The 13362-nt window shown below is 42.3% G+C and overlaps 1 protein-coding gene across 1 annotated transcript in view; it reads right to left on the minus strand.

Moving 5' to 3' along the window:
• Positions 1 to 764: 764 nt before the first annotated feature.
• The window catches only part of PIWIL4 (piwi like RNA-mediated gene silencing 4), a 38244-nt gene continuing 25646 nt past the window's right edge, over positions 765 to 13362 (minus strand). Inside the window, exons 11-18 of the mRNA XM_040977300.1 lie at positions 11220 to 11292; positions 7941 to 8141; positions 6721 to 6824; positions 5250 to 5320; positions 3791 to 3944; positions 2128 to 2256; positions 1874 to 2021; positions 765 to 1205 (exon numbers count right to left, since the gene is read on the minus strand). Of these exons, the coding sequence (XP_040833234.1) occupies positions 1089 to 1205; positions 1874 to 2021; positions 2128 to 2256; positions 3791 to 3944; positions 5250 to 5320; positions 6721 to 6824; positions 7941 to 8141; positions 11220 to 11292 (997 nt within the window). The 3' untranslated portion in view covers positions 765 to 1088. The remainder of the gene's footprint in view (positions 1206 to 1873; positions 2022 to 2127; positions 2257 to 3790; positions 3945 to 5249; positions 5321 to 6720; positions 6825 to 7940; positions 8142 to 11219; positions 11293 to 13362) is intronic.

A 13362-nucleotide genomic window follows, 5' to 3' on the forward strand; every position in this document is an offset into this window, starting at 1 on the left:
GGAATGAGTGACCAACACCGTAGGAGAGAAACTAGGAGAATGTGTTATCCCAGAGGTCAAATAAATAGCATCTGAGGTGGAGAAAAATGGCAAAATGGTCAAATGTTGTGTTTAGCATGAGAAGCAGGAGTTGACTACTGGAATCAGCACAGCCGAGGTGATTGGTGCTCCCGAGTGAAGCAGTTTCAATGTGGTGGTTGAGGTCAAACTCTACTCAGAAGACATTAAGCACAGGCTTGTCTTTGGAGATGTTTTTTCTGGAAGAACAAATACACGGTGCTGATTCCAGAGAGGAAATCTGCAGATGTAACAAGAACCTGTGCAAGTTCATTCCTGATGGCTTCTCTGTCTCAGCGAGAAGCAAGCAAGGTTATCACTGAGAGTCAAGGTCAACAGAACAAGGTGTTACGGACAGTTTCAGAAACTAGAACATACTTCCAACAGTTCTTGAAAATTAGAAGTAAAATATGTGTCTTTGTGCCAAGGAATGCTGAAATCCATGTGTAACTTTCTCATGGTTCATTTTTCACGCACCTTTTGATGATCTGACTCGTGTACCTCAAAGACTGAGGGTGATGTGTGACTTGGTGAGTCTATGTTGAAAACAACATTGTTCACACGTAATATAAATGCAAATGCAAATAACACAAATGTGGTGTTCTGGCTTTTTTTTTAATTTTCCAACAAATAAACTATTTTACAAAATGCGCTATCATACTCTTTAAGCAAATCTCTTCAACAGGGTGGGAATTAAATTCTGTTTATCTTCTATCTAAACAGTGGGCATTCATTTTCCTAAAAGATACTCAACATTATGCAATGCTTTACAGGTGGTGGTAAAGTTTAATCCCATCTACCAAAAACAAGAATTTACTTCAACCATGCAACTACTTAACGTATGTTTCTGCTCACTTTGGCAGCACATACACTAAAGTAACATCCATTTCTCATGCTCCGCTTCAAGTTAAGCTTTTTGGACAACTCACTGCCTCTGCCCACGTACAGCCCCAGGTTTACAGCAGATTCATACAAAGCACACAGATCCACCCCTCGGATTCTCCATCAAATGATGCCCATGGCTCACATCATCACAGGTAGAAGAGAGAACTGGCTAATTCCAAATTGGGCTCTTTATGAATGCTTTGTGCCACCAGGAAGGTAAGTTTGTGTGCATACTGGCAAGGAGCTGGGATGCTGATTACGCCCTGAGGAGGAAGAAGTAATAATTGGTAATAATTATTGATAATACTTAAGAGGAAAATTTGCTCTTCAAAGTGGTTTTATACTGAGTTTTTTTTTTTTTTTTGGACTGGTTACATGGGCAATAGAATGATTTTAAGTAAGTAAAAACTAAAGCCAATCAGCAAAGACACTCCTCATCTAATGGGAACTCACTGGGCAGGATGGAGTGATGGTTAATCTGGCTCCTGGTGCTGAAAACTGGGGAGCCATCACACTGGGGTTAATCTAGGTTATCTGTGACCTTGTCTTCATTCCAGAGGCTCACAGCAAACCTTGGCCTTGGATTTGAGAGCAGCTCCTGGACTAATGTGTGTGCGGCACAAGAGCAGACTCAGGTCAGTTAACACTTCGCCAACATCCATATTGGCTCCAATGTCCTCGTCTGTAACATGGAACTAGAGCTCTAATTTTCTCCCAAGGTTCCCTAAAAGAATGTATATAATGAAGTCCTGCAGGAACTACAAAAATTGCCTATTAAATTCATTATCATTACTCCGTTTCTGTGTCAGAGTTCCTCCCACTGTGGAATTAGGGAGTCAGGTATTGTGCTGTGCACAAATTGAATTAGGTGACAACTCCCAGGTAGCAATCTTGAATATCATACTTGCATAAGGAAACAGCTTTGACTCACCTGCCAATTGTAGTAGAGGTGGCACATTTTGAATGTCAGTCTCTGCATGTGGTCAGGTTTCAAGCCGTTGTCATCATAGATGACATTGTAGTAGGTGGGATTAACAGTTCCTCGCCAGGCAGTCTGGCTGATCAAGTAAAAGTCATACCTGAGGGGCAAGTGGAATGCATGTGGCAGGGGAAAACCAACACAGTTAAACCCAAACCTAAACAGAGCACAATGACGGCAGGCCAGAATGGATTTCTAGTACTTGCCATTCAGGATGTGTTGCTTCTGAGTCCACAACAGTGCCCAGCGGGGGGTTCTGCAGAGTCCGGTTCATTTCTGTGAAGAAGCGTGGCATGCACCTCTTCCTGACCACGATCACCGACAGCCTGCAGCATTGGGCCAGAGCAACACACAATAACGAGGGAACTACAGCCGACCCAGGCCACTCTGTGGTTCTTTACTGCTGATGATTTTTTTTTTAAGATTTATTTTTTATTATGTTTTATTGGAAAGGCGGATATACAGAGAGGAGAGACAGAGAGGAAGCTCTTCCGTCTGATGATTCACTCCCCAAGTGAGCACAACGGCCGATGCTATGCCGGTCCGAAGCGAGGAGCCTCTTCTGGGGCTCCCACGTGGGTGCAGGGTCCCAAGGCTTTGGGGCATCCTCGACTGCTTTCCCGGGCCACAGGCAGGGGGCTAGAAGGGAAGCAGGGCTGCCGGGATAGAATCGGCGCCCATATGGGATCCCAGGCATGCAAGGCAAGGACCTTAAACACTGCACCACCACGCCGGGCCCCATTGCTGATGATTTTTAAAAAGAAATATTAACAGCCCATATTTTTGTAATCGTGAAAGATTAAAAACCACTGACAATTTCACCTTTGCTATTTTTTTTTAAAGTCAGTGACTGTCTTCACATGTTGCAAAACTGTGTGAAGCCAAGTCCTCTGTTTAGCTTTTATCATGTAAAGGGAGCAGAAGGAAATGATTAATAGACAATTAACTTCATTTCACACTTCTGAGGGATGAGTTTCCAAAGTAACTCATAAAGACATGTATTTTTTTGTTTGTTTGGTTGGTTGATTTTTTACCATTAGGAAAAATCACACTATTTTTCAGCTTTATTCTTCCTCTGGAAATTATTTCTGTGTAGCAAAAGAAGAACCATAAGTTCCTCTGACCTCTCAAATGATTTAAATTGGGAGAATCTAATACCTGAGTGGGTGGGCTGGTGGATGGACAGAAGGATGAATGGACACACAGACAGGTGGCTGGATCTAACACATTCTGGCCAAAGGGTGAATGACCAAGTGGTAACACAATGGTTGACTAAGAGAATGACCATGTAACTCTACAGACAGAGCTCTGTACTCAGAAATAAGATGTTTCCAAATATTTCAGGAAGCTAATATAAGATTACTATCCTCTCCATTTTTTTTCATACGTGCTTCTTTGCACAATTACTGGAGAAAATTTTGTACCGAAATGCCAGAATCTAAAAATCTAGCAGTTTGCGTGGGACTTCCCATGATCTGATTTCCATAGCAGCTCGGCTTTCAGGGTGCTCAGTTGCCTTTCGGCATCTCCTGCGGTCCCTCACACATCATAGTGCCTCCAACTGACAGGTGACAGCACTGTGTGTCTGAGACCCCAGTTGGAAGCCAGAGCCGGCTTTCTCATGGACTGTTAATACGTATAAAGCATCTTCATTTGCCAGCACTCCTACAGACTTTCTGCTCTCCAGGTTACCTGACTTCATCTGTGTCCCCACCCAGGGTCCTCAGCACTGCCAGCTCCCAAGCTATTTATGCTAGGCATTCTAACTACCTTTCGGTACAAAACTTAACTGCATACAAAATAGGCATTACAATTACAGGTAAATGTATCGTTACTGGGTGAGCAGCACATAGAATTGTAATTTAATACCTGGCGTTTGAGTTGGATTCTGTGAGCGTACTCAGCAGCTGTGGAACTTCATAGCCACTAACGGCTTTGAGCTGGCCATCTCCTACCCCATCACGGTACACAATTACCCGTGCTGGCAAGCTGTGGTTGCACTTGTACCACTTGTTGAGAGCGCCTGCAAAATGTTGTGTTAGTAAGAAAAGAGCAACTTGCTCAATGCCAACAGAAAATGACATTCCCATAGATGCCAGCGCCTAGATAACACTGCGATTTCAGGCCGTGATAACACAGAGTGATTCCTCATTTGGGTCATATTTGTGATAACACAAATAGGGATTACTTCTGGAAGCATTCCTTCATCACTGCTATTTAAGAACTCAGAATGGTTCCTGTGACATAAAATATTCATTTACTTTACCTCTCCAAGTATAATTTAATATTCAAAAAAGAAATTAAAATTTAATTTCAGCAACAGACACAAAATGCCTGAAATCAGATTATACTAATTAATTTTCCTCAAGTCTTTAAAATCCTCTCTAAATATAGTTTAGATAAAATTATGTCACTTTCTTCTCTAATGAGAATAAATACAAAAGCAAGAAAACAAGTCGGCTGTTCTTCTGCAAACGTTCCTTGATCCTTATTCATCCATTCAGACTCTAACTCCCCCCCGGCAACGTCAAGTCTGAAAACATTTCCACCCACTCCAACCAAAAACTGTCTAGGAGCAGAGACCACACAGCAACGCCCACCCGGCAGAGCCTTTTAATAACAACTGCTGCAAAAATGACAGGTTTTGCAGTGAAGGGAATCGGTAGGACACACAAAAAATCTATCTATTGCACAACTGCATTAGCAAGGTTGAATGTTGAGAAAATTCATTTCAGTCTGATAGAAAATAATCATACCTGTAAGACCATTACCAACACATCCTACTTCACTCACTCTTTCAGAAAGTAAAAATTACAACCTCCCAAAGTGTACAGATAAAAATACTTAACGGGAGATGGAGGAATTCATTGAAGCCACGCTGCTAGCAAAGAGGGAAGGCAGACCCAGGCCAGAGCAAGTGAGGGGGTAGACACTGGCTCCTTCTTCCCACTGCATTTGCCGCCCACATCTTCTCTCTGTCTTACATTCTCCACTCCAAAGTCTTTCTCTCATGCTGAGACTTAACACTGTTTTGTTACAACCCAGTTCCTCCAGGGTTGGTTTCTTGGTACTTTCAATGCTTGTCAGGACCACCAACTGTTGACTTTCTCTCCTCTTCCCTTTCTGTTTAACCCACACAGATGAACATAAATATTACACAGCCCATTCTCCCGAGCCACCACACAACACTGAGAATCTCCAACTGGGTAGAGTGGACGCAGGCATGCTCAGGAAGTTTGCTTTCACCTATCTGGACTACGACAAGCATGGGAACTTAAGTACAAAGGAACATCCTTGGAGCCCACCCATAGCACTTTATCTTTAGTACCAGTCATGAAAACTTTTAAGCAATCTGCAATATCGGTTGTTGTTCTCTGAAGGATGCAGCGCGAAAACCACCTAAAATAAGCAAAGGACAAAAGTAATCAAAAGCAGTATGATGTCACTGATATGTGGAATCTAACAATATCAGAACTCAACAGAAACCGAGCAGAAGGGTGGCTTCAGGGATCCGAGGATAGGGAAACGAGACACTGGTACACACTTCCAGTTGTAAGAGAATAAGTTCTGAACAGCTGATGTATGGCACATGTTGGCTATAATCAATTGCGATGTATTGTAAATTTCAAGTTTGCTAGATCAGATTTTTAATCCTTGTCACCACAAAAATCCTGTGTGAGTTAATGCATACATGTATCAAAACATCATGTTGCAAACTTTAAATATACAATTTTTGTCATTTACACTTCCATAGTGCTAGAGAAAAAAATTGGGAATTCCCCCTAAATGGCAATCACTTGGGAAAATTCTAAGACACATATCTACTCTCATTTCTCACATACAAATAAATTCTAGATGTATAAATGGGGGATGGGGCAGTCCTTTATCAAGCTGATTAATGAAGTGACACACACAGCAGGAATCCCATACAACCTGGGAGAACCTATAGGTATGCAAATCTGATACCACCTGTCGTGTCTCCCACACTCCCTCATGGTTGCCTGACCACAAATTTACCTGAGGACATCAAATAGCGTAAGCTAGCAGTTTCTACAGCTTCAAAACCCATCCGTTTGTTACGTCAGGGCTTTAAATTGATTGGGATGATATTCTGCCAGCTCTGCCTTCAGACCAGAGATGGTCTCCCCAAGAAACCGTTGAATTTATCTGGACAATAAGATGCTGGACTCTATGCTTGGTACACACTTGCAATGAAAGAATCTTGACTGAATTTGAAATGTAATACAGCAACAGCAACAAGGTGGAGGAATCCGCCACAGGGGGAGGGTATGGGGAGGGGTTGGGGGAATCCCAGAGCCTATGAAACTGTGTCACATAATGCAATGTAATTAATAAAAAAATATATATATACAAAAAAACCATCAGTTTGTTACAAATGCTAAAACAATTCTAAGAGCTACAATTTAAAGAAAATTGTCAGCCAATAAAGCATCATTCTTGAATAACAATTATATCACGTGACTACGAGTGTTAATAACAATAAGGAGCACGTATCAAACATTTATTTGTATCAAATGTGTCAAAAGTTCATTTAGGGAGTATGTCTGAATTCATAAGAAATATCTTGCCCTAGAAAAATTTTTGAAAATAAATATTTTTAATGATGCTACATTTTGCCTCAGTTTCTCAAATCACCTTTTCAAGTAGCAGCGTAATTTGTGATCAAACTTTGGGTGTTCAAAGTGAGTGAATAATACAGAATTATTCCTTGCTGTTAGGTCTTTTAGCTAAACATAAAAACCTGAGTAAAGACTAGGATGGGGTAGATGTGACAGTACCTGGTAATCTGAGGATTAACACTGGCCACAAATCCAACCACTGCCATGTTCTTGCTGAATGCGTCTTTACAGACATCGATACCGACCACCATCAAGGACTTCAACTACAAAATGAAATGTGCATGCTTTAACAGGTATGAAGAATCACTTCCCCCAAACAATCATTAGTATGTTTTTTGCAAAACTGCCTCCAGTTCCTAAATTAGTTAAACTTTGTGCCAGGGAGATCAAGATCCATCTGAGGCTGATTACTAAACCAGAGATGAGGGAGAGAGACATTTAAGAGATGGAGGAATACAGCCCCTCCTGTGCTTCAAGACACCTGTCTTCCCTCAAGAACTCTCGTTCACCACAGCATTCGCCCTACGTAGGTGAGCTAGGGACACCCGAGGCTATAGGGATTCTAGGGCAGTAGCCATCATGCACCCGTGTCTTGAGCGATCTGCAGAGGAATTCCACTCCAGGTTCTTCCTGTCCCCAAGGAAGGCTCCCTTGGCATGTCCAGGGGGCACAGTAGGGTAGCCATGCTCATCTTGGTTATAGAAAGGCGAGGAAACGGCAGCCTTCCCTCGTTCCTGGTTCTCCTCACTGCCTTTCCTAGTAGTCACCACTCAGAAAACAGAGAGGATTTGCTCAGCTCCCTTTACAGTTCTGATGTTGAATTCCACCAGTTTCCCCAGCTCTGGTGGAACCCCAGCCACGGGAGGTGGCTCTGAGAGGAAAACCAGTTAATGTAGAAGCCAAGGAACACAGGTCTTAAAACATATGCTGGGGTGGAGGTGGGGAACCAGCCTTGGCATGCAGTGGATTAAGCCACAGACTGTGGACACCCACATCTCCCACATGAGCACCAGTTTGAGTCCTGGCTGCTCCACTTCTGATCCAGTTTCCTACAAATGCACCTATGAGATCAGCAGCAGATGACCAAGTACTGTGAGCCAGCAGGCGGAAGAGCTCCCTGTCACTCTGCTTTTCAAATAAATCTGTGTGTGTGTGTGTATACATAGTAGTTGGAGCATCCATGGCTAACCAGACTGTCACGAAATGCTGGCAACCTAACTGAAGGCCTTGGAGGAGGCTAAGCCTCCCCTCCCTCTGGACACGGCAGCTTGTGTAATGCCGTCCCAGGCCACAGAATGCTGGGATCATCTGATACTGCCCCCTATTCGAACGTCACAGTCTGATTGATTACTCCAAGGAGAAAGAACTGGCGCTCTCACAGGTATCTCCACGGCCCACAGCTCTCCTCCGAGTTTACAGGTCATTTGCAGGGCAATCTTGGTGGCGATACTCATCATCATGCCTTGCTTATTCAAGGTCCGAACAAGCACACATTGGCTTGGGACAGGACAGTCTGTGTTCAAATATTTTTTAATGGAATCATAGAAGTTCTTCTGATTTGAAGGCAGGATGCACATTACCTAAGAGCAAAAAAAAAAAAAAAAAAAAATCAGAGGATAGAAGTTCATTTACTAATGCTTCCAAGTGGCCTTTTGAAAATCACAGGTACATGGATTCTCCAGATTTCTTCTGCCCTAACGTTTCTAAGAAGTAAATATTACCCCGAGTACGGTCCTCTGAAATGGCCTCCACACCCCTGGCAAATTCACAAGCACCACTTCTCCAGCCACTCTGCAAAGCCTCCCTCCAATCACACGTGTCTCCCTTGCCTCTGCTTCTTTCCCAGGTCACAGATTTCCTTCTGTTCACGCCCTCCCAATCCCTTCCCGCCAGCTCTTTCGCCAACCTCCCCCCACGCCCCGACACACACAGTCGCACAGATCCCTCCCCACCACTCCCAGATCAGCTAAGTGGAGAGTTACCTTAAGCTGCTATGCTTGTTCCAGCAGACACTATGATCATCAAAATGAAAGAGACTAACAAAAATGTTTTGTCTTTTACTGGTAGTTAAGATAAGGGATACAGGAGAAGGAAAAATAAGAATAAAGAAGGTCTGAGTCCTCTGCTATATTCAATTCCACCCCCTCTGCCACTTGCCCTACTTCTTGTCAAGTGTATCTCATACCAAAGGGCTTCTCCTGGCTTCCCTCCCATCTCCTTCTTGGATTTATCCTGTATCTTTAAACCCCCAAATCACAGAAACTGTAAGCATTGTCCTGATTAGAAGAAAATCAGGTTTGTTTTTTTAAAAGATTTATTTTATATTTTATTTCATTTCATTTCATTTTATTTTATTTTATTTTATTTTATTTTATTTTATTTTATTTTATTTTATTTTATTTTATTTTTATTGGAAAGGCGGATATACAGAGAGGAGAGACAGAGAGGAAGATCTTCCGTCCGATGATTCACTCCCCAAGTGAGCGCAACAGGTCGATACTATGCCGATCCAAAGCCAGGAGCCTCTTCCGGATCTCGTGTGTCGCGTGCAGGGTCCCAAAGCCTTGGCCGTCCTGGACTGCTTTCCCAGGCCACAGGCAGAGAGCTGGAAGGGAAGTGGGGCTGCCGGGATAGAACCGGCGCCCATATGGGATCCCGGGCGTGCAAGGTGAGGACCCTAACCACTGTGCCACCGCACCGGGCCCACAAAAAATCAGGTTTTCACCTCTCAAATTGTTTAGAATCCTAATGCCAAAGACTGAAATTATTTACAATTAATAATATAAGATGGGAAATAATTTTAAATTGTCAGCACAACTCTTACAGGTCTCCTTCCCTCTCTTCCTCCTTCTTCCCTCTTTCCCTCTCTCCTTCCTTCCCCCTTGCTCCCTCCCTTCCTTCCTTGCTCCCTTTCTTCTCTCCTTCCTTCCTTCTCTCCTTCCTTCCTTCTCTCCTTCCTTCCTTCCTCCTTCCTTCCTTCTTTCCTTCCTGTTTGGGTATAAACAAAGAAGGTGGTAGAACAGGGCCTGGGGAGATGGGATTTACAGATGATGATTTACAGATTTACAGATGGCTGGTTATATGCCAGGGAATGGAAAAGCAGGCAAGTGAATGAAAACTCCTGGAGCCATGTTTCTCACTACCAGACAAGGAAGACACAAAGAAGGAAAAAAATGCTCTTCTACAGTGATGGATCAAATATCTGTGTGTATACACATTTATATATATACATACATATATGTATATATATGCATACATATATATAGTTCATGTGTGCATACATAGTTTTAAAAATACACACCACACCTCACACAAGTGTTTCCTGCCTTTGCGCATGGGAAGACCCAAGAACAGCAACATCCACAGCAGCACACAGGAACACTGGGGCCCCTGTGTTGGTTTCCAAATGCTACCTGCTACCCAAAGGAAACAAGGCTCCTTGGAGAAATACCTGATATCAGGGATGGAAACTACAAGATGCCAGAAGATAAGGATGTGTTTCAAGAAAGATGAGGCCATCTGAAGAAGACACAGAGCCAGCCAGAATGGACTCTAACTGGCAAAAAAGAAAGAAAAAGAGGGAGAAGAGAGTCTTCCTATGGTCCCTAACAAATGAAGAAGGAATGACAGAATTAGGGGACCACCTCTCGGGCAACCATCACTGCAATGGGTTGGAGATGCTATGACCTGGGAGAACAGAAAAAATTAGAGGGAACACAAATGGTTGAGAGATTTTTTAAAAAAATTTTTCAGAACGGGGATATCTCTTACGTTGTAATGTGATATAACACACCCTGCCTCCAAGTGGTCTGCAAAATCAGTTACACACACATACACACACGCTGAAACACACACACACACCATGAAACTGCAAAATGGGGGCAGCGAAGTGTAGAAGTAGTGCTGATAAGGAATGAAACCCACAGAATGTGGGAAGAAGTCAGAGGAAGCAAGAACTGTGGCTATGGGTGACTGGCCAAAGCCTGAACCCTCTGAGAAGCCGCTGAAATGCCAGGAGAAGCGTGTGTGACCCAACACTTACGGGATGAGAGGAGAGTCAATTTTCCTAAGTTTTAAGTCAGAGATGACCCAAAAGAAGTTTGAAAACATGTGAGGGTAGAAACAAGTATTCTAGAAAACAATGTTAGCAATATGAAAGGGAAATAAAACAATGATTTAAAATCTGAGATTTGCATGGGTGCACAGCAATCTGCAAATATAACATGGGACAGCTTGCTCAGGCCTCTTGTTTTAAGACTGTAGGAGTCACAAAGCTAAAGAAAGAATTACACATCAAGGCCTGGCGCGGTGGCCTAGCAGCTAAAGTTCTCGCCTTGCATGCACCGGGATCCCATTTGGGTGACAGTTCGTGTCCCACTTCCCATCCAGCTTCCTGCTTGTGGCCTGGGAAAGTAGTCGACAACGGCCCAAAGCCTTGGGACCCTGCACCGTGTGGGAGACCTGGAAGAAACTCCGGGCTCCTGGCCTTGGATTGGCTCAGCTCCAGCCATTGCGCTCACTTGGGGAGTGAATCATCAGACGGAAGATCTTCTTTGTCTCTCCTTCTCTCTTTTATATCTGACTTTCCAATAAAAATAAAATAAGTCCTTTAAAAAAAAAGAATTACACATCAAATAACCAAAGTATTCCATACTTACCAGCTGAATATCGGGACCCATGTGTTGTTGTATCGCTCTCAGGAATGCAGCTGGATTTTCTTGTAGTTTTATGCTGCATAAAAAAAACATAAATTTTGAAGCTTTCTTAGTGGTACACAATCAAACCTCGTTACAGATACTAAAAGTTGATTTTAAGAGAACAAGTCCTTTTAGGAAAAAAAAAATCTTGAAGTAAAAACCTTCTGAGTCTAACACTGCTTCTCCTATTATAACACAAGCCAGAAAAAAATTCAATAATCGTATTTACTACTGTAACAGGTAGAAGGGTAGCAAGGCAAAGTTTCTCACTTGCGCAGATTCTTTGAACTTAATAACTCTGCTATTCAAAAAGGTCTTGATAAAGAACTTTGGAACTACAAATCATATAATATCTGGTCTGAAACAGGTTTCAAGATAAACTAGGACTGAGATGCATTGAATATTTAATCTCTTTGGAGATTTTAAAACAGACATTTCAGGAATTAGGTTAATGAGACTGAGACAGTCAATTAGTCCTCATGATTCAGACAAAAAGGTTTATGCTTTCCTTAGTGCATTGGCATGTTCAGCATCTGGAATTCCCATCCTTAATTCATCTGCCATTAATCAATCATTTAATCTATACTTATATTATGCTAGGGACCAGAGGCTGCAGAAGTAGCTTCTACACGCAAGAGTTTATAAGTAGTTTCTTTACCTAGAACTAGCCTTTTACATGTATTCCAAAGCTCATGGCCTTTAAAAATGTGCCCAGCAGGTGGCAGAACCACTAACAGCTAACCACTAACCACTCCACTGCATGGAGTTAACTTTACCAGTACAAATTTTTGCATGTGGATTCAAGCGCTCTAACTATCCATTTTTTCTAAGATCATCAGCCAATGTTTCAATTGAAAAAGATTATGCACATAAATCTAATAAGTAAATAGATACTTCACAGGAAATAAAAAGGATGGACTAAAATACAGGTTTTCTAATGAGGCCAAGGATAGAACACGGCACAGACTTTTTCAAAGCATTCATGTTGTACAGGCCTGAGACTTCCTACCCACGGTCTGAGCAAAGTGGCTTCTTCCATGATCTTTTCTTGCTTCCTTAGTTTATGGATTAAGAGATTAGAGCAGATGAAACTCAAGTCAGCTAACAGGTTTGATCTGCTAACAAATTTGGAAAGAGAATTCTCTGGTGTAAAATGAGACTCTGGGAAGAACCATGGTTCTCAACAATGATTATGAGGCAGATACAATTAATTAGTAACTATGTGTTTAAAGAATAACTTCTCACCTTCCCAATTAGGACATTTATACCTCCAATATAACAAAGAATACGTGTCTGTTCCTCTTTTCTACTCAAAGCAAGTTCAATAAATAAAGCATGCCTAAATTTATGATTTTTCTAAAGCAAAAGAGTGTTTGACTTTGAATGTGACTGTCTAGGTATGTATCCCTTACATTTCTAACGCTTCCAGCCACAGCACTGGTATAGTATCTAACACACATAGACAACAAGTGTTCAAATAAGCAAATGTTCTTAGTTTGATCAATTTTGTTCTGCAGTAATGGAGTCAGAAAAGCTTATTCCAGATCTGATTCTGAAATGTAAAATCTGTCAAATATTTCAGAGAATAAAATTTTTCTCTGCTTTCGCTTTTCTGCTTTTAAGTTTTATGTTAACTAATGTGAAAGGGAAAGTTGCGAAGGCAGTACTTGCACTCACTGTCTTACACCCCAACTAGTGTGACTACTGACTAAGAGAGACTGTGAAGACAATTAAAAAGACCTGCATAAAATATGCTTTCACTTTACAAAAAAATTAATCATTAGAAAACCTATCGATTTGTTTTTGTAACATTGATTTTATTTTTATCGGACAGTCAGATATGAAGAGAGGAGGAGAGACAGAGAGGAAGATCTTCTGTCTGTTGTTTCGCTTCCCACATGGCTGCAATGGCCGGAGCTGAGCCTATCTGAAGCTGGGAGCCAGGAGCTTCTTCTGGGTCTCCCACGCGGGTGCAAAGTCCTAAGGCTTTGCGCTGTCCTCTGCTTTCCCAGGCCACAGGCAGGGAGCTGGATGGGAAGTGGAGCTGCTGGGGTTAGAACCGGTGCCCATATGAAATCCCAGTGCATGCAAGGCGAGGACTTTA

This window comes from Ochotona curzoniae, unplaced genomic scaffold, assembly GCF_017591425.1.
Source record: "Ochotona curzoniae isolate NIBS_2020 unplaced genomic scaffold, NIBS_Ocur_1.0 contig_2723, whole genome shotgun sequence".
NCBI lineage: Eukaryota > Metazoa > Chordata > Mammalia > Lagomorpha > Ochotonidae > Ochotona > Ochotona curzoniae.